The 18,390-nt window shown below is 43.0% G+C and overlaps 1 protein-coding gene across 1 annotated transcript; it reads right to left on the reverse strand.

Moving 5' to 3' along the window:
- Positions 1-644: 644 nt before the first annotated feature.
- LOC112263013 (calcium release-activated calcium channel protein 1) lies at positions 645-18,159 on the reverse strand. Its single transcript, XM_024438961.2, has 2 exons — positions 17,874-18,159; positions 645-1,780 (listed from the first exon to the last, which is right to left on the reverse strand). The coding sequence occupies exons 1-2, from the start codon at positions 17,985-17,987 to the stop codon at positions 1,223-1,225; spliced, it is 672 nt and encodes a 223-aa protein (XP_024294729.1). The 5' UTR covers positions 17,988-18,159; the 3' UTR covers positions 645-1,222.
- Between the last annotated feature and the right edge of the window lie 231 nt (positions 18,160-18,390).

The following is an 18,390-nucleotide window of genomic DNA, read 5'->3' on the forward strand; positions in this document are numbered from 1 at the left end:
GTAGTACACAGCATTGTACAAGATCTTCAGTTCCATGGCAATTTCTCACATGGAATAGCCTTCATTTCTCAGAATAAGAATAGACTGACGAGTATCAGAAGAAAGGGCTTTGTTTCTGGCCATTTTGAGCCTGTAATCAAACCCACAACTGCTGATGCTCCAGATACTCAACTAGCCTACAGAAGGCCAGTTTAATTGCTTCTTTAATTAGCACAAGTTTTCAGCTGTGCTAACATAATTACAAAAGGGTTTTCTAATGATCAATTAGCCTTTTAAAATGATAAACTTGGATTAGCTAACACGTGCCATTGGAACACAGGAGTGATGGTGGCTGATAATGAGCCTCTGTACGCCTATGTAGATATTCTATAAAGAATCTGACGTTTCCAAGTCATTTACAATGTCTACACTGTATTTCTGATCAATTTGATGTTATTTTAAAATGGACAAATTAGCTTTTCTTTCATAAATGACATTTAAGTGACCCCAAACTTTTGTACAGTAGTGTACATTTCAAATTCCACACTTGTATTTGTCTATCATGTAACAGTAGCGTGCTTAAAATACATTAACTCATCAAATTACCATCAGAGCAAATCTGATCAATTGTACTGACTTTGAAATGTTAAAATATGAGGTATATATTCCAGACTAAAAATCTAAATTCTACTTTTCCCTTGCACCAGCACTATTACATATTATGCTCTGACCAGTTTTCCTTTCATGGAAATTGGCCGGTTATCATTTTGTTAAATTAAAATCCAACTACTTCACAAAATGTTATTACAGTATGTTCGTCCCACACTGTGTTCCCCAGCCACCTTACAACTACACTAAGTTCTGTCTATGTGACATAACTACAAATATCATCTATGTAATGAAGATGTACAAAACAATTTCACACAGATGCTCACTCACATTCAGCTATTCAGATCTGTTTCTGAAGCCATAAGGAAGACAATAGACATGCAAAGTTTTTTAAAGTGGCTTGAGTCCAAACTAGTGAACAATACAAAGCAAATTCTTCTGACCTCTCCAACTATTTACACAAGTAGAAAAATGCCTAAAGCAGAGTCCAAATCCCAATACATCTGAAGAAATATATTACTATATAAAGTATCCTTTCTCATGGTGCTCATGCAAATAGATACAGAAAAACAAGTCAATAATACATTTCTTACAACTGTGTACTGCTCCAACTCCCTACTTGTGTGTGCTCCCGTCAGGGGAAGTCGACAGAGGAGGGCTGCAGACTGGTTGTCTCCGCCCTGTAGTCCAGCTGGTTCTGCAGCCGGGTGATATTGGACAGCTCCTCCAGCTCCTGAAACTGACGGTCAGTTTTGTGACTCACAAGAGAGCGGTAGAAGTGCACAGCGAACACAATAAAAACCAGTCCAAACGGCACCATAATGGAGGTGGAGACAATGGCTGCCGCCCTTCCATAATTGTCGGTGCTATTTTTAACAGTTGAGGGACTGAGGGGCAGGAACTTGACCCAGCACAGCAGAACCACCTCGGCCAGGAAGAGAAGGGTGCCGATGACAGTGGAGAAGGCCCAGGCCAGCTCAATGTAGCAATGCATGCGCTCATGGGGCGACTCGTTGATCGAGTTCAAGTTGTGAACATTGCTGACGGCCTCCAGGTTTGGCAGGATGCAGGTGCTGATCATCAGGGCGAAAAGGTGCACTGCCACAAGGACAGTGGTGCAGGCGCTGAAGGCTATCAGCAGCCCTTGGGGATACACATGATCTTGTTCCAGCTGCACCTCCACCATAGCCACCTGAAAGAGACACGATTTCACACGGTTACAGCTTGACTGAAAGAGCGACGTGCAAACAGGATGAGGAATTAGAACAAAGACAATGATGTAATTTAAAGCTCAACCACTGCATATGACAATTCCATGTTTTTAATCTATAGAGGGGTTGCAGTTGTTACAAATCACATAGCAGCCACACAGGGCGCCATGCTGGAAGACCAGTCAGTCTGGTGGAACTTTGTTACCCTGTGTCCCCCAATCGTCCACATGGCTGGCTGTGTTTTGCTACCACCGAAAAACAATTCAGGAAGATTTCCCATTATTTAGTTTTTTTCTAAGCACCCAGAATACAGAGGCAGTGAAAGAACCTATTCAGTTTAGTAAATATATTTAGAAAATTATAAAAAATTTACTGTATTATTAGCTAGTTAGCTAGCTATTCAGTATGATAAGTTAAGTGAATTAAATATCGCCACCCAGCTAGCTAAATTCGTATTAGCTAGCTAGCTATCTTGTAGCCAACCTTTGCCTTTGACAGCTTTGCACACTTGGAATTCTCTCAACCAGCTTCACCTGGAATACTTTTCCAACAGTCTTGAAGGAGTTCCCACATATGCTGAGGACTTGTTGACTGCTTTTCCTTCACTCCGCGGTCCAACTCATCCCAAACCATCTCAATTGGGTTGAGGTCGGGAGATTGGAGGCCAGGTCATCTGATGCAGCACGCCATCACTCTCCTTCTAGGTCAAATAGCCCTTACACAGCCTGGAGGTGTGTTTTGGGTCATTGTCCTGTTGAAAAACAAATTGTCCCACTAAACGGGATGGCATATCGCTGCAGAATGTTGTGGTAGCCATGCTGGTTAAGTGTGCCTTGAATTCTAAATAAATCAGTGTCACCAGCAAAGCGTCACGTGGGAACCACACATGCGGAAATCATCAACTCACCTACTCTGTGTCTCACAAAGACACGGCGGTTGGAATTAAAAATGTCAAATTTGGACTCATCAGACCAAAGGACAAATTTTCACTGTTCTAATGTCCATTGCTTGTGTTCTTTGCCCAAGCAAGTCTTCTTATTATTGATGTCCTTTAGTAGTGGTTTCTTTTCTGCAATTTGACCATTAAGGCCTGCTTCACACAGTCTCCTCTGAACAGTTGATGTTGAGATGTGTCTTATTTAACTCTGAAGCATTTATTTGGGCTGCAGCAGAGGTAACTGGGTCTTCCTTTCCTGTTGAGGTCCTCATGAGAGCCAGTTTCATCATACCTCTTGATGTTTTTTTGCGACTGCATTTTGAAGAAACGTTTGAAGTTTTTGAAATGTTCCGGATTGACTGACTTCATGTCTTATAGTAATGGACTGTCATTTCTCTTTGCTTATTTGAGCTGTTCTTGCCATAATATGGACTTGGTCTTTTACCAAATAGGGCCATCTTCGGTATACCACCCCTACACAACTGATTGGCTGAAATGCATTAAGGAAAGAAATTCCACAAATATGACTCACCACCTGGTTTCGGTCTTATGTAGCAGAATTTGTTGTATTTTTTACATTGGATAAAAGTAGACTCAGAACTACAAAACGGTATATTATACACAGCATGCTTTTTGGAACAATGGGAAAGTAATTTTGCTTTGAATGTTGATACATTTGATAACTCACTTTTGAGAAAAGGGCCCTTGACTGTTTTGGTACCTACTGGAGAGCTCTCCTTTGTCTACGCCCATTCAGCATTGTTCACACCCTCTTAAGCAAGCTCCGCCCATCTCTTTAAGGATTCACATGAGGTCATGTGCTAAACAGTGAGTAGTGTAGTAAAAATTAAGACTAAAAATGGTGGTAGTCTATAAGGAAAAATGCCAGGTAAACAGAAAGTGTCCAGATAATAGTTTATAAATATTAGATGATGCTTACCCAGACACACTTCTCAGAATTGATGGGTCATGTGAAAGAAATGCTATAACACCCAGCCACATCCTGGTGGAAAAAGTACTCAATTGTCATATTTTAGTAAAAGTATAAATCATTTCAAATTCCTTATATTAAACAAGACGGCACAAGCTCTTATTTTTTTCATTAAAAAAAATGGTTTATTGAAGGATGGCCAAGGGCACACTCCAAAAGCATGTGTTTAGTGAGTCTGCCAGATCAGATGCCGTAGGGATGTTGTCTTGATAAGTGTGTGAATTGGACAATTTTCCTGTCAAAATATAACAAGTACTTTTGGGTGTGAAAATGTATGGAGTAAAAAGTACATTTTCTTTCTGAATGCAGTGAAGTAAAAGTTGCCAAAAATATAAACAAGGTACAGATAGTTTTACCTAAGTACTTTTGGCCACTGCCACTGACATTTTTCCAACAATTGTTTACAGACTTATAATTCACTAAATCACAATTCCAGTGTGTCAGAAGTTTACATACACTAAGTTGACTGTGCCTTTAAACCTCATTGGAAAATGCCAGAAAATTATGTCATGGCTTTAGGAGCTTCTGATAGGCTAATTGACATCATTTGAGTCAATTGGAGGTGTACCTGTGGATGTATTTCAAGGCCTACCTTCAAACCAAGTGCCTCTTTGCTTGACATCATGGGAAAATCAGCCAATAACTCAGAGAAAAAAAAATTGTAGACCTCCACAAGTCTGCTTCATCCTTGGGAGAAATGTCCAAACTCCTGAAGGTACCACATTCATCTGTACAAATAATAGTACGCAAGTATAAACACCATGGGACCACGCAGCCTTCATACCGCTCAGGAAGGAGACGCGTTCTGTCTCAGAGATGAACACACTTTGTGGGAAAAGTGTAAATCAATCCCAGAACAGCAAAGGACCTTGTGAAGATGCTGGAGGAAACAGGTACAAAAGTATCTATATTCACAGTAAAACAAGTCCTATAATCGACATAACCTGAAAGGGCGCTCCGCAAGGAAGAAGCCACTGCCATAAAAAAAGCCAGACTACGGTTTGCAACTGCACATGGAGACAAACATCGTACTTTTTGGAGAAATGTCCTCCGGTCTGATGAAACAAAAATAACTGTTTGCCCATAATGACCATGGTTATGTTTGGGGGAAAAAGGGGAGGCTTGCAAGCCGAGGACACCATCCCAACCGTGAAGCACGGGGGTGGCAGCATCATGTTGTGGGGTGCTTTGCTACAGGAGGAAAGGAAAATTATGTGGATGTATTGAAGCAACATCAAGACATCAGTCAGGAAGTTTAAAGCTTGGTCACAAATGGATCTTCCAAATGGACAATGACCCCAAGCATACTTCCAAAGTTGTGGAAAAATGGCTTAAGGACAACAAAGTCAAGGTTTTGAGTGGCCATCAAAAAGCACTGACCTCAATCCTATAGAAAATGTGGGCAGAACTGAAAAAGCATGTGCGAGCAAGGAGGCCTACAAACCCGACTCAGTTTCACCAGCTCTGGAAGTCTACCCGAAACATTTGACCAAAGATAAACAATTTAAAAGGCAATGCTACCAAATACTAAGTGAGTATGTAAAATTCTGACCCACTGGGAATGTGATGAAAGAAAAAGCTGAAATAAAGCATTCGCTCTACTATTATTTTGAAATTTCACATTCTTAAAATAAAGTGGTGATTCTAACGGACCTAAGGCAGGGAATTTTTACTAGGATTAAATGTCAGGAATTGTGAAACTGAGTTTAAACACATTTGGCTAAGGTGTATGCAAACTTCCAACTTCAACTGCATATCAATATCAAAGTCTTGCTAAGTGGATGGGTCTCTACAGAAGGTATAAACGGTACAGCCAAATGGTTACTTGCATAGTAGCAATATCAGAAATAGATAGTCAAAAAAATATACAGTTTGTACAAGAACAATATCAATAACGATATCAGTGATAGACGAGGTAGTTACACGCATACAATCAGGGGTAAAGTGGTGGAGCAGCAGGATAAAAATAAAAAAAATAGGAGCAACGTATGGGATGTGTGTTAGGAGTCATGTGAATAGAGGCACTGCAGATAGTGCTGATGACTGGTCCGCCCGAATCACACCATGAACAAGGGAATCTATAGTCGGAGAGCCTGTTTCTGTTCTGCCGTTGACTTTGGTGCAGGGCATGTGATGTCCATAGCCTCTTCGTCACAAAACTCCCTGATCTTCTCAAAAAGATAAGTTTGTCTAGCTGTGTCCAGTCCAGGTGGTGCTTGTACAGGCAGACCTTCTATGGGAGGAAGGATGTCAGCGTTGCGCAGCAGTTGAAACCTGGTCGTGACAGTCAATGCTCCTTGGCGACAACACCAGGCTCCAGAGCATCAAAGCTGTAAAACAGGGAAATACTAAAAAATTTTTTTAAAAAAATCAGAAGACATTACAACCCTTTACAACATCAATTCACCTCCCAAGAAGAATAACCTCATGCAATACAATGAAAATTACTTGCAGCTGAAGTGCTGGTACTGCTTGATCTGTGGCAGCGGCCTGAAGTACGGAGTCAGATGTTGCCAGCCATAGCTTTCCACCAGCACCGTACCGTCCTCCAGTCCAACCAGCTGTTGGATGTTGACCCGTCACAGTGCTGTCCTTCACAACACCAGCAATCTCAGACAAAGTGTTCACTCTGGTCTTTCTGAAGCCCTGCTTGATGAGGCCGAAGCAAACCCGGCAAACTTGGTGTGGCCCGTGATCAGGAAGTGAAGGTCCAGACTGTGATGGAGTTTGTGCATGGTCTGCCAGGCACAATTCCAGAGCACAAATGTGTTCTTGTTTTGGCCACTGCAGTTATCACAATTCAGGTGTTCACACGTGTTTCCCCAACTCTGTAGTTGGTGAAGAAATGGTGCATGTAGTTGATGACTGCACTGCTGCCTTTGCTTGCTTGGGCCAGCTCTCTTTTTGATGGGAGGCATTAGACCATTCTCCTTGTGTGACTGGTGGAGGAGAGGCAGTCGTGTTCTACTTCTGCTAAAAAAACAAATTCCAGAAAAAATTCTGGCATTCTGATATATTACTACACACAGTTCATACACGTAATGTTAGCTAGATAGCTAGCCAGCTAATGTTAGATGGCTGGCTAACTAAGCTGGCAAGCTTTAACTAGCAATCCAAACAGATGTCATAGCTACCCAATGTTAGCTAACTAACATTGAACTTATTTGGTTAACATTAGGCTATAACTAGCAATGCGAAATGGCATTCTGGAGAAAACACACAATTCATACACATAAATTAAATGTTTGCTAGCAAGCCAGCCAGCTAATGTTAGCTAGCTAAAAATTGAACTATAATCCCAATTCAGAGTAACATTACTAGCAAAACAAACCGATTGTCATAGCTAAAGTTACTAGAATAAACTAGGTTCAATGTTAACATCAGCTAGCAAGCCAGCCATCAAACTCCAGCTGGCTAGCTAACAGCAAGCCTTAACTTGCAATAAAAACAACTGACAAAATTAGAAACGTATAATAGCTGAAACTGTAGCTAGATTCTTACCCATATACATGGATGAAAGCTTCATGGCAGCCTGCAACCCCTTTGATTAAATAAAAGACATCCTGTGTTGTTTCCGTTTAGTTTGCACAGCTTGTTTGGCCTGTTGTGTTCCACGGATTTCAAAATTTGGTCAACTTCTTCCGTTGATCGTGGTTTCTTCCCCATCACCGTCATCAGAAGACTCTAATGTCTTCAACTGAAAATGTTTTTACCTAACATCAGGGAGTTAATCGTCTGATTCATTTTCAGAGTCAGAATGGCACAATCGTCCTCCAGAAAGTAGTCCATCACAACTTTTTCCCACTGACCTTTGTCGATAGCGCCGGATAAATTCAGGGCAGCAATGTTATTGAGAGCAGAAGCAACATATTTGCCGTTCTCCATTGCTAACGTTCTCTCTTTATAAAAAAAACTGCAGTAGAAAGAATTATCTACGCATAACAAGCAGCTCATTTTATAGACAAGACACTATGCTGCTGAACAATCTGAAACTTCTCAGCATGTCCAGCCCACTCATTATCTCAGCCAATCATGGCTAGTGAGAAGGTTACTGTCTTTTTCTTTGGCTAAACCAACTAGGCTGGTAATTTAACTTCTTTATTTGTATTTACAGATGGCATAAAAACATGTTATTAAAAGGCACCTGAAAGTTCACATGTTCGAGAAGGCATTTCTGCCCAAAAAAATAACATTTTTATAAGAAAATATTTTTTACGTTCAAAAGGCTCTCCTGTTAAGTCGTGATTATTATTATCCAATGTAGAAAACAGGAAAAATAAAAACCCTGGAATGAGTAGGTGTGTCCAAACTTTTGACTGGTACTCTAAGTATTCAGACCCTTTGCTTATGAGACTTGAAATTGAGCTCCGGTGCATCCTGTTTCAATTGATCATCCTTGAGATGTTTCTATAACTTGACTGGAGTCCACCTGCGGTAAAGTCAATTGATTGGCCATGATTTGGAAAGGCACACAAAATGGAATAAAAGCACATTTTATTGGTCACATACACAAATTTAGCAGATGTTATTGCGGGTGTAGCGAAATACTTGTGTTCCTAGCTCCAACAGTGCAGTAGTATCTAACAATTCACAACAATACACATCTAAAAGTAAAAATGAAATTAAGAAATATATAAATATTAGATTGAGCAATGTTGGAGTGGCATTGACTAAAATACAGTATATTGTTATGAGATGTGTAAAGCAGTATGTAAACATTATTAAAGTGACTAGTGTTCCATTATTAAAGTAGCAGTGATTCCAAGTCTATGTATATAGTGCAGCAGCCTCTAAGGTCCAGGGTTGCGTAACCGGGTGTTAGTCGGCTAGTGATGGCCATTTAAAAGTCGCCTTGAGATTGAAAAAAAAAAAAAAAGCTTCTGTCTCTCAGTCCCAGCTTTGATGCACCTGTACTGACCTCGCCTTCTGGAAGATAGAGGGGTGAACAGGCCGTGGCTCAGGTTGTTGATGTCGTTTTTGGCCTTTCTGTGACATCGGATGCTGTAGGTGTCATACAGGGCAGGTAGTTTGCCGTCTATACAAGGTCCCACAGTTGACAGTGTATGTCAGAGCAAAAACCAAGCCATGAGGTCGAAGGAATTGTCCGTAGAGCTCCAAGACAGGATTGTGTTGAGGCACAGATCTGGGGAAAGGTACCAAAACTTTTCTGCAGCATTGAAGCTCCCCAAGGACACAGTGGCCTCCATTTTTAAATGGAAGAAGTTTGGAACCACAAACTCTTACTAGAGCTGGCCACCTGGCCAAACTGAGCAATCGGGGGAGAAGGGCCTTGGTCAGGGAGGTGACCAAGAACCCGATGGTCACTGACAGAGCTCCAGAGTTCCTCTGTGGAGACGGTAGAATCTTCCAGAAGTACAACCATCCCTGCAGCACTCCACCAAATCAGGCCTTTATGGTAGTGACTAGACAGAAGCCACTCCTCAGTAAAAGGCACATTACAGACCACTCGGAGTTTGCTAAAAGGCACCTAAAGACTCTCAGACCATGAGAAACAAGATTCTCTGGTCTGATGAAACCAAGATTGAGCGCTTTGGCCTGAATGCCAAGCGTTCACATCTGGAGGAAACCTGGCACCTTCCCTACGGTGAAGCATGGTGGTGGCAGCATCATGCTGTGGGGAGGATTTTCAGCGGCAGGGACTGGAAGATTAGTCCGAATTGAGGGAAAAAATGAACAGACCAAAGTACAGAGAAATTCTTGATGAAAACCTGCTCCAGAGCGCTCAGGACTTCAGACTGGGGTGAAGGTTCGCCTTCCAACAGGACAACAACCCTAAGCACACAGCCAAGACAACACAGAAGTGGCTTCGGGACAAGTCTCTGAATGTCCTTGAGTGGCCCAGCCAGAGCCCGGACTTGAACATGATCAAACGGCTCTGGAGAGACCTGAAAATAGATGTGCAGCGATGCTCCCCATCCAACATGAGAGAGCTTGAGGGGATCTGCAGAGAAGAATGGGAGAAACTCCCCAAATACAGGTGTGCCAAGCTTGTAGCGTCATACCCACGAAGACCTGAGGCTGTAATCGCTGCCAAAGGTGCTTCAACAAAGTACTGACTAAAACAGGGGTGGGCAACTCCAGTGTCAGTTTTGCCCCAGCTAACATATCTGACTCCAATAATCACATAATCATGATCTTCAGTTTAGAATACATGCTACAATTTCTAAAAAACAGTTTTTGCTTTGTCATTATGGGGTATTGTGTGTAGATTGAAGGGGGGGGCAATGAATCAATTTAGGAATAAGGATGTATCGTAATAAAATGTGGAAAAAATCAAGGGGTCTGAATACTTCTCGAATGCACTGTATTTATCATCATCATCATCGTTGTCGTAAATTAAAAACAAACTCGAAAGTCATTTGTAGCTAGCTAGCTAACAGCCATGGCATGGAAGAGGGTAGAAGGATTAACGGCACCAGCTGTCAAAGGGATAGAGTAGGCTACTCTGGATAGGGTATGTACTGTTGTAGGTGGACATTATGAAAAGATTCGAGTTCCAGTCCCTAGCGAGAGAAACTGGAGAAAGAGATATAGAAACATAATTCAGTGCCGTCTTATTTGAGTATGATTAAGCCCGTTTCTTTGTGATGTTTTCTGTCGTCAGATAAAGCAAGCTGTGAAAACCTGTATGCAGATGAGGTCCCAATGAATGTCCCAAGAGAATAAGGGTACATCCTTGTATACCATGTGTTGTGTGTAAATGTTGTAAATAAAAATAGTTTCAAAAAAGTCAAACAATTAATAAACCTATTACAATTGAAGCAGCCAACCCTTCTATTCCAGCCCAGCACTAATACACCTGATTCAACTTCTCAAACCAAATTAGTTGATAATCAAGTGTGCTTTTGCTGGGCTGGAATAGAAGTCTGCTCACCAAGGAGAATAGGGATCAGTGGTGTGAGGTTGGCTACCTCTGGTATTGACTTTTTTGTAAAGATGAAATGATGCTTTCATAATAATAGCCTAGGTACTTGTTACTAAAATGTCTAAACCTTTACATACGAGTTAGCTTACCCATACACTTTTTATTTCATATAGTCAAAGTATTGATTCTTCGAAGTGAAGTGTTTAAATGTAACTTAACTATTATACAAAATGAACTTGTGTCCGTATTAATTAATCACAGATCACAATCATGCAATAAAGAGGGGAAGGGAATCTGTCTCTGACTTGTCGGTGTTGCTGTGTTGTACTCTCAAATGAACATGACCTTTTTGATCAGTTGTAAGCACCCCAAATTGTTTTATTTGATTGATATCCAGAGAGAGTAACAGCCATGTGAACCCATTTTGCAGCTGATGATAACGGCTATGCCAATGCAGCCATAGGCCAACAGCAGTGTTTCCCAACTCCAGTCCTCGAATACAACCCAACAGCACACATACCTGATTCGGACAAACATACTTGATTCAACTCATTGAGGGCCTGACGATTAGTTATCAAGTTGAATCTGGTGTGCTTGTTCAGGACATAAATAAAAAGGTGTACTTTTGGGGTTACTTGAGGACTGGAGTTGGGAACCACTGGACCATCAGTATGGTGACATTAGCCTTATAGGCATTTGCAATGGCCCCTTGGCATTATGCAACTGAAGCAGAGATTAGCTTCTTCCAATGATGAAAAGATCAGAGCAGCTCCTGTACTAACAGCTGTCAGAGTTCAGGTCTTGACGGGAAAAAGGTGTCTCTGCTTTTTGACAGTTCTTGAGTCTTATCTCCTTGGTGTTTCATGATCTGTAAAAATATTTTTTCACGTTATCTTTCTGGCCTTGTTAGAGCAGCCAAATACTGCACAATAATTTACCATGGTGTTGAATTAAGTACACTGCTCAAAAAAATAAAGGGAACACTAAAATAACACATCCTAGATCTGAATGAAAAATGTATTGAATAAGAATTTCTATTTACATAGTTGAATGTGCTGACAACAAAATCACACAAAAATTATCAATGGAAATCAAATTTATCAACCCATGGAGGTCTGGATTTGGAGTCACTCAAAATTAAAGTGGAAAACTACACTACAGGCTGATCCAACTTTGATGTAATGTTTTAGGGACAAGTCAAAATGAGGCTCAGTAGTGTGTGTGGCCTCCATGTGCCTGTATGACCTCCCTACAACGCCTGGGCATGCTCCTGATGAGGTGGCGGATGGTCTCCTGAGGGATCTCCTCCCAGACCTGGACTAAAGCATCCGCCAACTCCTAGACAGTCTGTGGTGGATGGAGCGAGACATGATGTCCCAGATGTTCTCAATTGGATTCAGGTCTGGGAAACGGGCGAGTCAGTCCATAGCATCAATGCCTTCCTCTTGCAGGAACTGCTGGCACACTCCAGCCACATGAGGTCTAGCATTGTCTTGCATTAGGAGGAACCCAGGGCCAACCGCACCAGCATATGGTCTCACAAGGGGTCTGAGGATCTCATCTCGGTACCTAATGGCAGTAAGGCTACCTCTGGCGAGCACATGGAGGGCTGTGCGGCCCCCCCCAAAGAAATGCCACCCCACACCATGACTGACCCACTGCCAAACCGGTCATGCTGGAGGATGTTGCAGGCAGCAGAACGTTCTCCACGGCGTCTCCAGACTCTGTCACATGTGCTCAGTGTGAACCTGCTTTCATCTGTGAAGAACACAGGGCGCCAGTGGCGAATTTGCCAATTTTGGTGTTCTCTGGCAAATGCCAAACGTCCTGCACAGTGTTGGGCTGTAAGCACAACCCCCACCTGTGGACGTCGGGCCCTCATACCACCCTCATGGAGTCTGTTTCTGACCGTTTGAGCAGACACATGCACATTTCTGGCCTGCTGGAGGTCATTTTGCAGGGCTCTGGCAGTGCTCCTTCTGCTCCTCCTTGCACAAAGGAGCAGGTAGCGGTCCTGCTGCTGGGTAGTTGCCCTCCTACGGCTTCCTCCACGTCTCCTGATGTACTGGCCTGTCTCCTGGTAGCGCCTCCATGCTCTGGACACTACGCTGACAGACACAGCAAACCTTCTTGCCACAGCTCGCATTGATGTGACATCCTGGATGAGCTGCACTACCTGAGCCACTTGTGTGGGTTGTAGACTCTGTCTCCTGCGACCACTAGAGTGAAAGCACCACCAGCATTCAAAAGTGACCAAAACATCAGCCAGGAAGCATAGGAACTGAGAAGTGGTCTGTGGTCCCCACCTGCAGAACCACTCCTTTATTGGAGGTGTCTTGCTAATTGCCTATAATTTCCACCTGTTGTCTATTCCATTTGAACAACAGCATGTGAAATTTATTGTCAATCAGTGTTGCTTCCTAAGTGGACAGTTTGATTTCACAGAAGTGTGATTGACTTGGAGTTACATTTTGTTGTTTAAGTGTTCCCTTTATTTTTTTGAGCAGTGTAGTTTTAGACACTTATCATACAGCTTGGGGTAGACACTCAGCTGTTATTGTCAGAAGAACTGATGCGGTGGTCTTCCAAACATGGCCGCCAGGAGGCGTCGTACATCACCTAGCAACCCTCTTGGGTGCAGGACTGTACAGGAAGATGTAGCCTAGCCTAGCGTTTTTGACCAGCTGACAACTGTACTGGGTCCAACTTTCTGTTGTACTTCCGGCGCCGACAGAGATGGCCGCCTCGCTTCGCGTTCCTAGGAAACTATGCAGTTTTTTGTTTTTTTACGTGTTATTTCTTACACTAGTACCCCAGGTCATCTTAGGTTTCTTTACATACAGCCGACAAGAACTACTGAATATAAGATCAGCGTCAACTCACCATCAGTACGACCAAGAATATGTTTTTCGCGATGCGGATCCTGAGTTCTGCCTTACAACCAGTGTAACCGAGTGGATCACATGCAGCGACCAAAAAAAAAAAAAACGACTCAGAAAAAGAGGGAAACGAAGCGGTCTTCTGGTCAGACTCCGGAGACGGGCACATCGTGCACCACTCCCCAGCATTCTTCTTGCCAATGTCCAGTCTCTTGACAACAAGGTTGATGAAATCCGAGCAAGGGTAGCATTCCAGAGGGACATCAGAGACTGTAACGTTCTCTGCTTCACGGAAACATGGCTCACTGGAGAGACGCAATCCGAAGCGGTGCAGCCAGCGGGTTTCTCCACGCATCGCGCCGACAGAAACAAACATCTCTCTGGTAAGAAGACGGGCGGGGGCGTATGCCTTATGGCCAACGTGACATGGTGTGATGAAGGAAACATACAGGAACTCAAATCCTTCTGTTCACCTGATTTAGAATTCCTCACAATCAAATGTAGACCGCATTATCTACCAAGAGAATTCTCTTCGATTATAATCACAGCCGTATATATCCCCCCAAGCAGACACATCGATGGCTCTGAACGAACTTTATTTAACTCTCTGCAAACTGGAAACGATTTATCCGGAGGCTGCATTCATTGTAGCTGGGGATTTTAACAAGGCTAATCTGAAAACAAGACTCCCTAAATTTTATCAGCATATTGATTGCGCAACCAGGGGTGGAAAGACCCTGGATCATTGTTACTCTAACTTCCGCGACGCATATAAGGCCCTGCCCCGCCCCCTTTCGGAAAAGCTGACCACGACTCCATTTTGTTGATCCCTGCCTACAGACAGAAACTAAAACAAGAAGCTCCCACGCTGAGGTCTGTCCAACGCTGGTCCGACCAAGCTGACTCCACACTCCAAGACTGCTTCCATCACGTGGACTGGGAGATGTTTCGTATTGCGTCAGACAACAACATTGACGAATACGCTGATACGGTGTGCGAGTTCATTAGAACGTGCGTTGAAGATGTCGTTCCCATAGCAACGATTAAAACATTCCCTAACCAGAAACCGTGGATTGATGGCAGCATTCGTGTGAAACTGAAGGCACGAACCACTGCTTTTAATCAGGGCAAGGTGTCTGGTAACATGACTGAATACAAACAGTGCAGCTATTCCCTCCGCAAGGCTATCAAACAAGCTAAGCGCCAGTACAGAGACAAAGTAGAATCTCAATTCAACGGCTCAGACACAAGAGGTATGTGGCAGGGTCTACAGTCAATCACGGACTACAGGAAGAAACCCAGCCCAGTCACGGACCAGGATGTCTTGCTCCCAGGCAGACTAAATAACTTTTTGCCCGCTTTGAGGACAATACAGTGCCACTGACACGGCCTGCAACGGAATCATGCGGTCTCTCCTTCACTGCAGCCGAAGTGAGTAAGACATTTAAACGTGTTAACCCTCGCAAGGCTGCAGGCCCAGATGGCATCCCCAGCCGCGCCCTCAGAGCATGCGCAGACCAGCTGGCCGGTGTGTTTACGGACATATTCAACCAATCCCTATACCAGTCTGCTGTTCCCACATGCTTCAAGAGGGCCACCATTGTTCCTGTTCCCAAGAAAGCTAAGGTAACTGAGCTAAACGACTACCGCCCGTAGCACTCACATCCGTCATCATGAAGTGCTTTGAGAGACTAGTCAAGGACCATATCACCTCCACCCTACCTGACACCCTTGACCCACTCCAATTTGCTTACCGCCCAAATAGGTCCACAGACGATGCAATCTCAACCACACTGCACACTGCCCTAACCCATCTGGACAAGAGGAATACCTATGTGAGAATGCTGTTCATCGACTACAGCTCGGCATTCAACACCATAGTACCCTCCAAGCTCGTCATCAAGCTCGAGACCCTGGGTCTCGACCCCGCCCTGTGCAACTGGGTACTGGACTTCCTGACGGGCCGCCCCCAGGTGGTGAGGGTAGGCAACAACATCTCCTCCCCGCTGATCCTCAACACTGGGGCCCCACAAGGGTGCGTTCTGAGCCCCCTCCTGTACTCCCTGTTCACCCACGACTGCGTGGCCATGCACGCCTCCAACTCAATCATCAAGTTTGCGGACGACACAACAGTGGTAGGCTTGATTATCAACAACGACGAGACGGCCTACAGGGAGGAGGTGAGGGCCCTCGGAGTGTGGTGTCAGGAAAATAACCTCACACTCAACGTCAACAAAACTAAGGAGATGATTGTGGACTTCAGGAAACAGCAGAGGGAACACCCCCATCCACATCGATGGAACAGTAGTGGAGAGGGTAGCAAGTTTTAAGTTCCTCGGCATACACATCACAGACAAACTGAATTGGTCCACTCACACAGACAGCATCGTGAGGAAGGCGCAGCAGCGCCTCTTCAACCTCAGGAGGCTGAAGAAATTCGGCTTGTCACCAAAAGCACTCACAAACTTCTACAGATGCACAATCGAGAGCATCCTGGCGGGCTGTATCACCGCCTGGTATGGCAACTGCACCGCCCTCAACCGTAAGGCTCTCCAGAGGGTAGTGAGGTCTGCACAACGCATCACCGGGGGCAAACTACCTGCCCTCCAGGACACCTACACCACCCGATGCTACAGGAAGGCCATAAAGATCATCAAGGACATCAACCACCCGAGCCACTGCCTGTTCACCCCGCTGTCATCCAGAAGGCGAGGTCAGTACAGGTGCATCAAAGCTGGGACCGAGAGACTGAAAAACAGCTTCTATCTCAAGGCCATCAGACTGTTAAACAGCCACCACTAACATTGAGTGGCTACTGCCAACACACTGTCAATGACACTGACTCTACTCCAGCCACTTTAATCATGGGAATTGATGGGAAATTATGTAAATATATCACTAGCCACTTTAAACAATGCTACCTTATATAATGTTACTTACCCTACATTGTTCATCTCATATGCATACGTTGATACTGTACTCTATATCATCGACTGCATCCTTATGTAATACATGTATCACTAGCCACTTTAACTATGCCTCTTGGTTTACATACTTATCTCATATGTATATACTGTACTCGATATCATCTACTGTATCTTGCCTATGCTGCTCTGTACCATCACTCATTCATATATCCTTATGTACATATTCTTTATCCCCTTACACTGTGTATAAGACAGTAGGTTTTTTTTGGAATTGTTAGTTAGATTACTTGCTCGTTATTACTGCATTGTCGGAACTAGAAGCACAAGCATTTCGCTACACTCGCATTAACATCTGCTAACCATGTGTATGTGACAAATAAAATTTGATTTGATTTGATTTGTTGGGTGAGTGACTGTCAGATTTGCTGCAGTTTACTTGTGGTAGGTTAAGATATGACTCACTAATGCCATCCTTAATTTGCATCTGGCCTTGCATAGTGGTTTAACTTGCAGAGACATTTAAATGCACTCAACTATGCATATGCAAATCTATGCATCAAAATTGCAATGTAACCAGTTTCATACAGAAATACATTTAATTGTAGGCCTAATACATATCATTAAATATGTTTGCCGGTTATTTTCAATCAAAACAGTCTTGGTTTATCCAGCATTGTAGTCAAATACTGGTAGGATGCTGCAACCTGGACTCATGGGTAGACATAACATAGTAAACGTGAATCGAGGACGCTCCAATTAGTATGTTACGTTTCATATGGTATGTATTAAAATGTGGCTGTCCATCATACATTTCATATGATATGTTACAAATTACAATTAGTATATGTTATAAATTTGCAAACTTAAGATATGTTATGAATTCAAATTTGTTATGCTAATGTTAGCCACCTGCCTAACAAATTGGAATAGGTGCTAACGTTAGTTAGGTGGCTTATGTTTGCTAAGCTAGGGGTTAGGGTTAAGTTTAGGTGTTAGGTTAAAGGGTTAGCTAAAAGGTTTAAGGTTAAGGGACAGGTTAGTTAACATGCTAAGTAGTTGCAAAGTAGTAAGTAGTTCAAAAGTTCCTAATTGGCTAAAATGCTAAAGTTGTCCGTAATAAGATTTGAACTTGCGTTATAGCCATCCAACAACCCTACTTTCATTTTTGCCTTAGGTAACCAGCTGTCTTATATAACTATACCAAACGTAACATATAATACTATTTTGAATGTCTCTGATTTACTTTGACTATATTACATCTAATCTGAGACCAGGCTACAAATCATACTAATTTGATTTACTAGAATTTACGTTTACTATGTTACATCGTCTATGAGACCGGGCTGGTAGGATAGTATACTGGTAGGTGTAGTCTTAAGAAATAGTGCGTCATAACTACATTTTGTCAAAGTTGTCATCCGCTCCAATCTATATGACTGGGTCCTGGTACTCACCATTGCGAAACCCGACAGGAGAGCTGAAGTTCTGCTCGTAGCCTTCAGCTTTGCTCGACTCAAGTAAAGTTTTCTCCAAGACAGAGCTTGCAACGAATGCTCGTTCAAACTCATTGCTGGCTACTGGTAATAACTTTTCAATCAGTCAACCTGTAGTTCTTCCAAGTTGAAGAGTCGATTAAAATTACACGCGCTGCGGACTCATGCGACTTGACATACAATTGTACTTCTAAACTAATTCAGGAAATGACACGATACTACCCACAATCCAATGCTGTTTCTATTTGCCTTCTTGCGGAAGTTGTAGTGCGCCTATGAACATTTCTTTGTGGGTTGTGTGTCTAGTCTAGATCTGTATGAGTGCATGTTTGAATAGCTCTCGTCAACTTCGTCTAAATAATGCAAACAATGTGTTAAATACAATGGGATGATTATATTTGTTTGTCCATCCATAGTCTATAGAATTGCACAAATGTATAACATATATTTTCACTTGCATTTCAGCCATAGAAGATTG

The sequence above is a fragment of the Oncorhynchus tshawytscha genome, linkage group LG12 (assembly GCF_018296145.1).
Source record: "Oncorhynchus tshawytscha isolate Ot180627B linkage group LG12, Otsh_v2.0, whole genome shotgun sequence".
Lineage (NCBI taxonomy): Eukaryota > Metazoa > Chordata > Actinopteri > Salmoniformes > Salmonidae > Oncorhynchus > Oncorhynchus tshawytscha.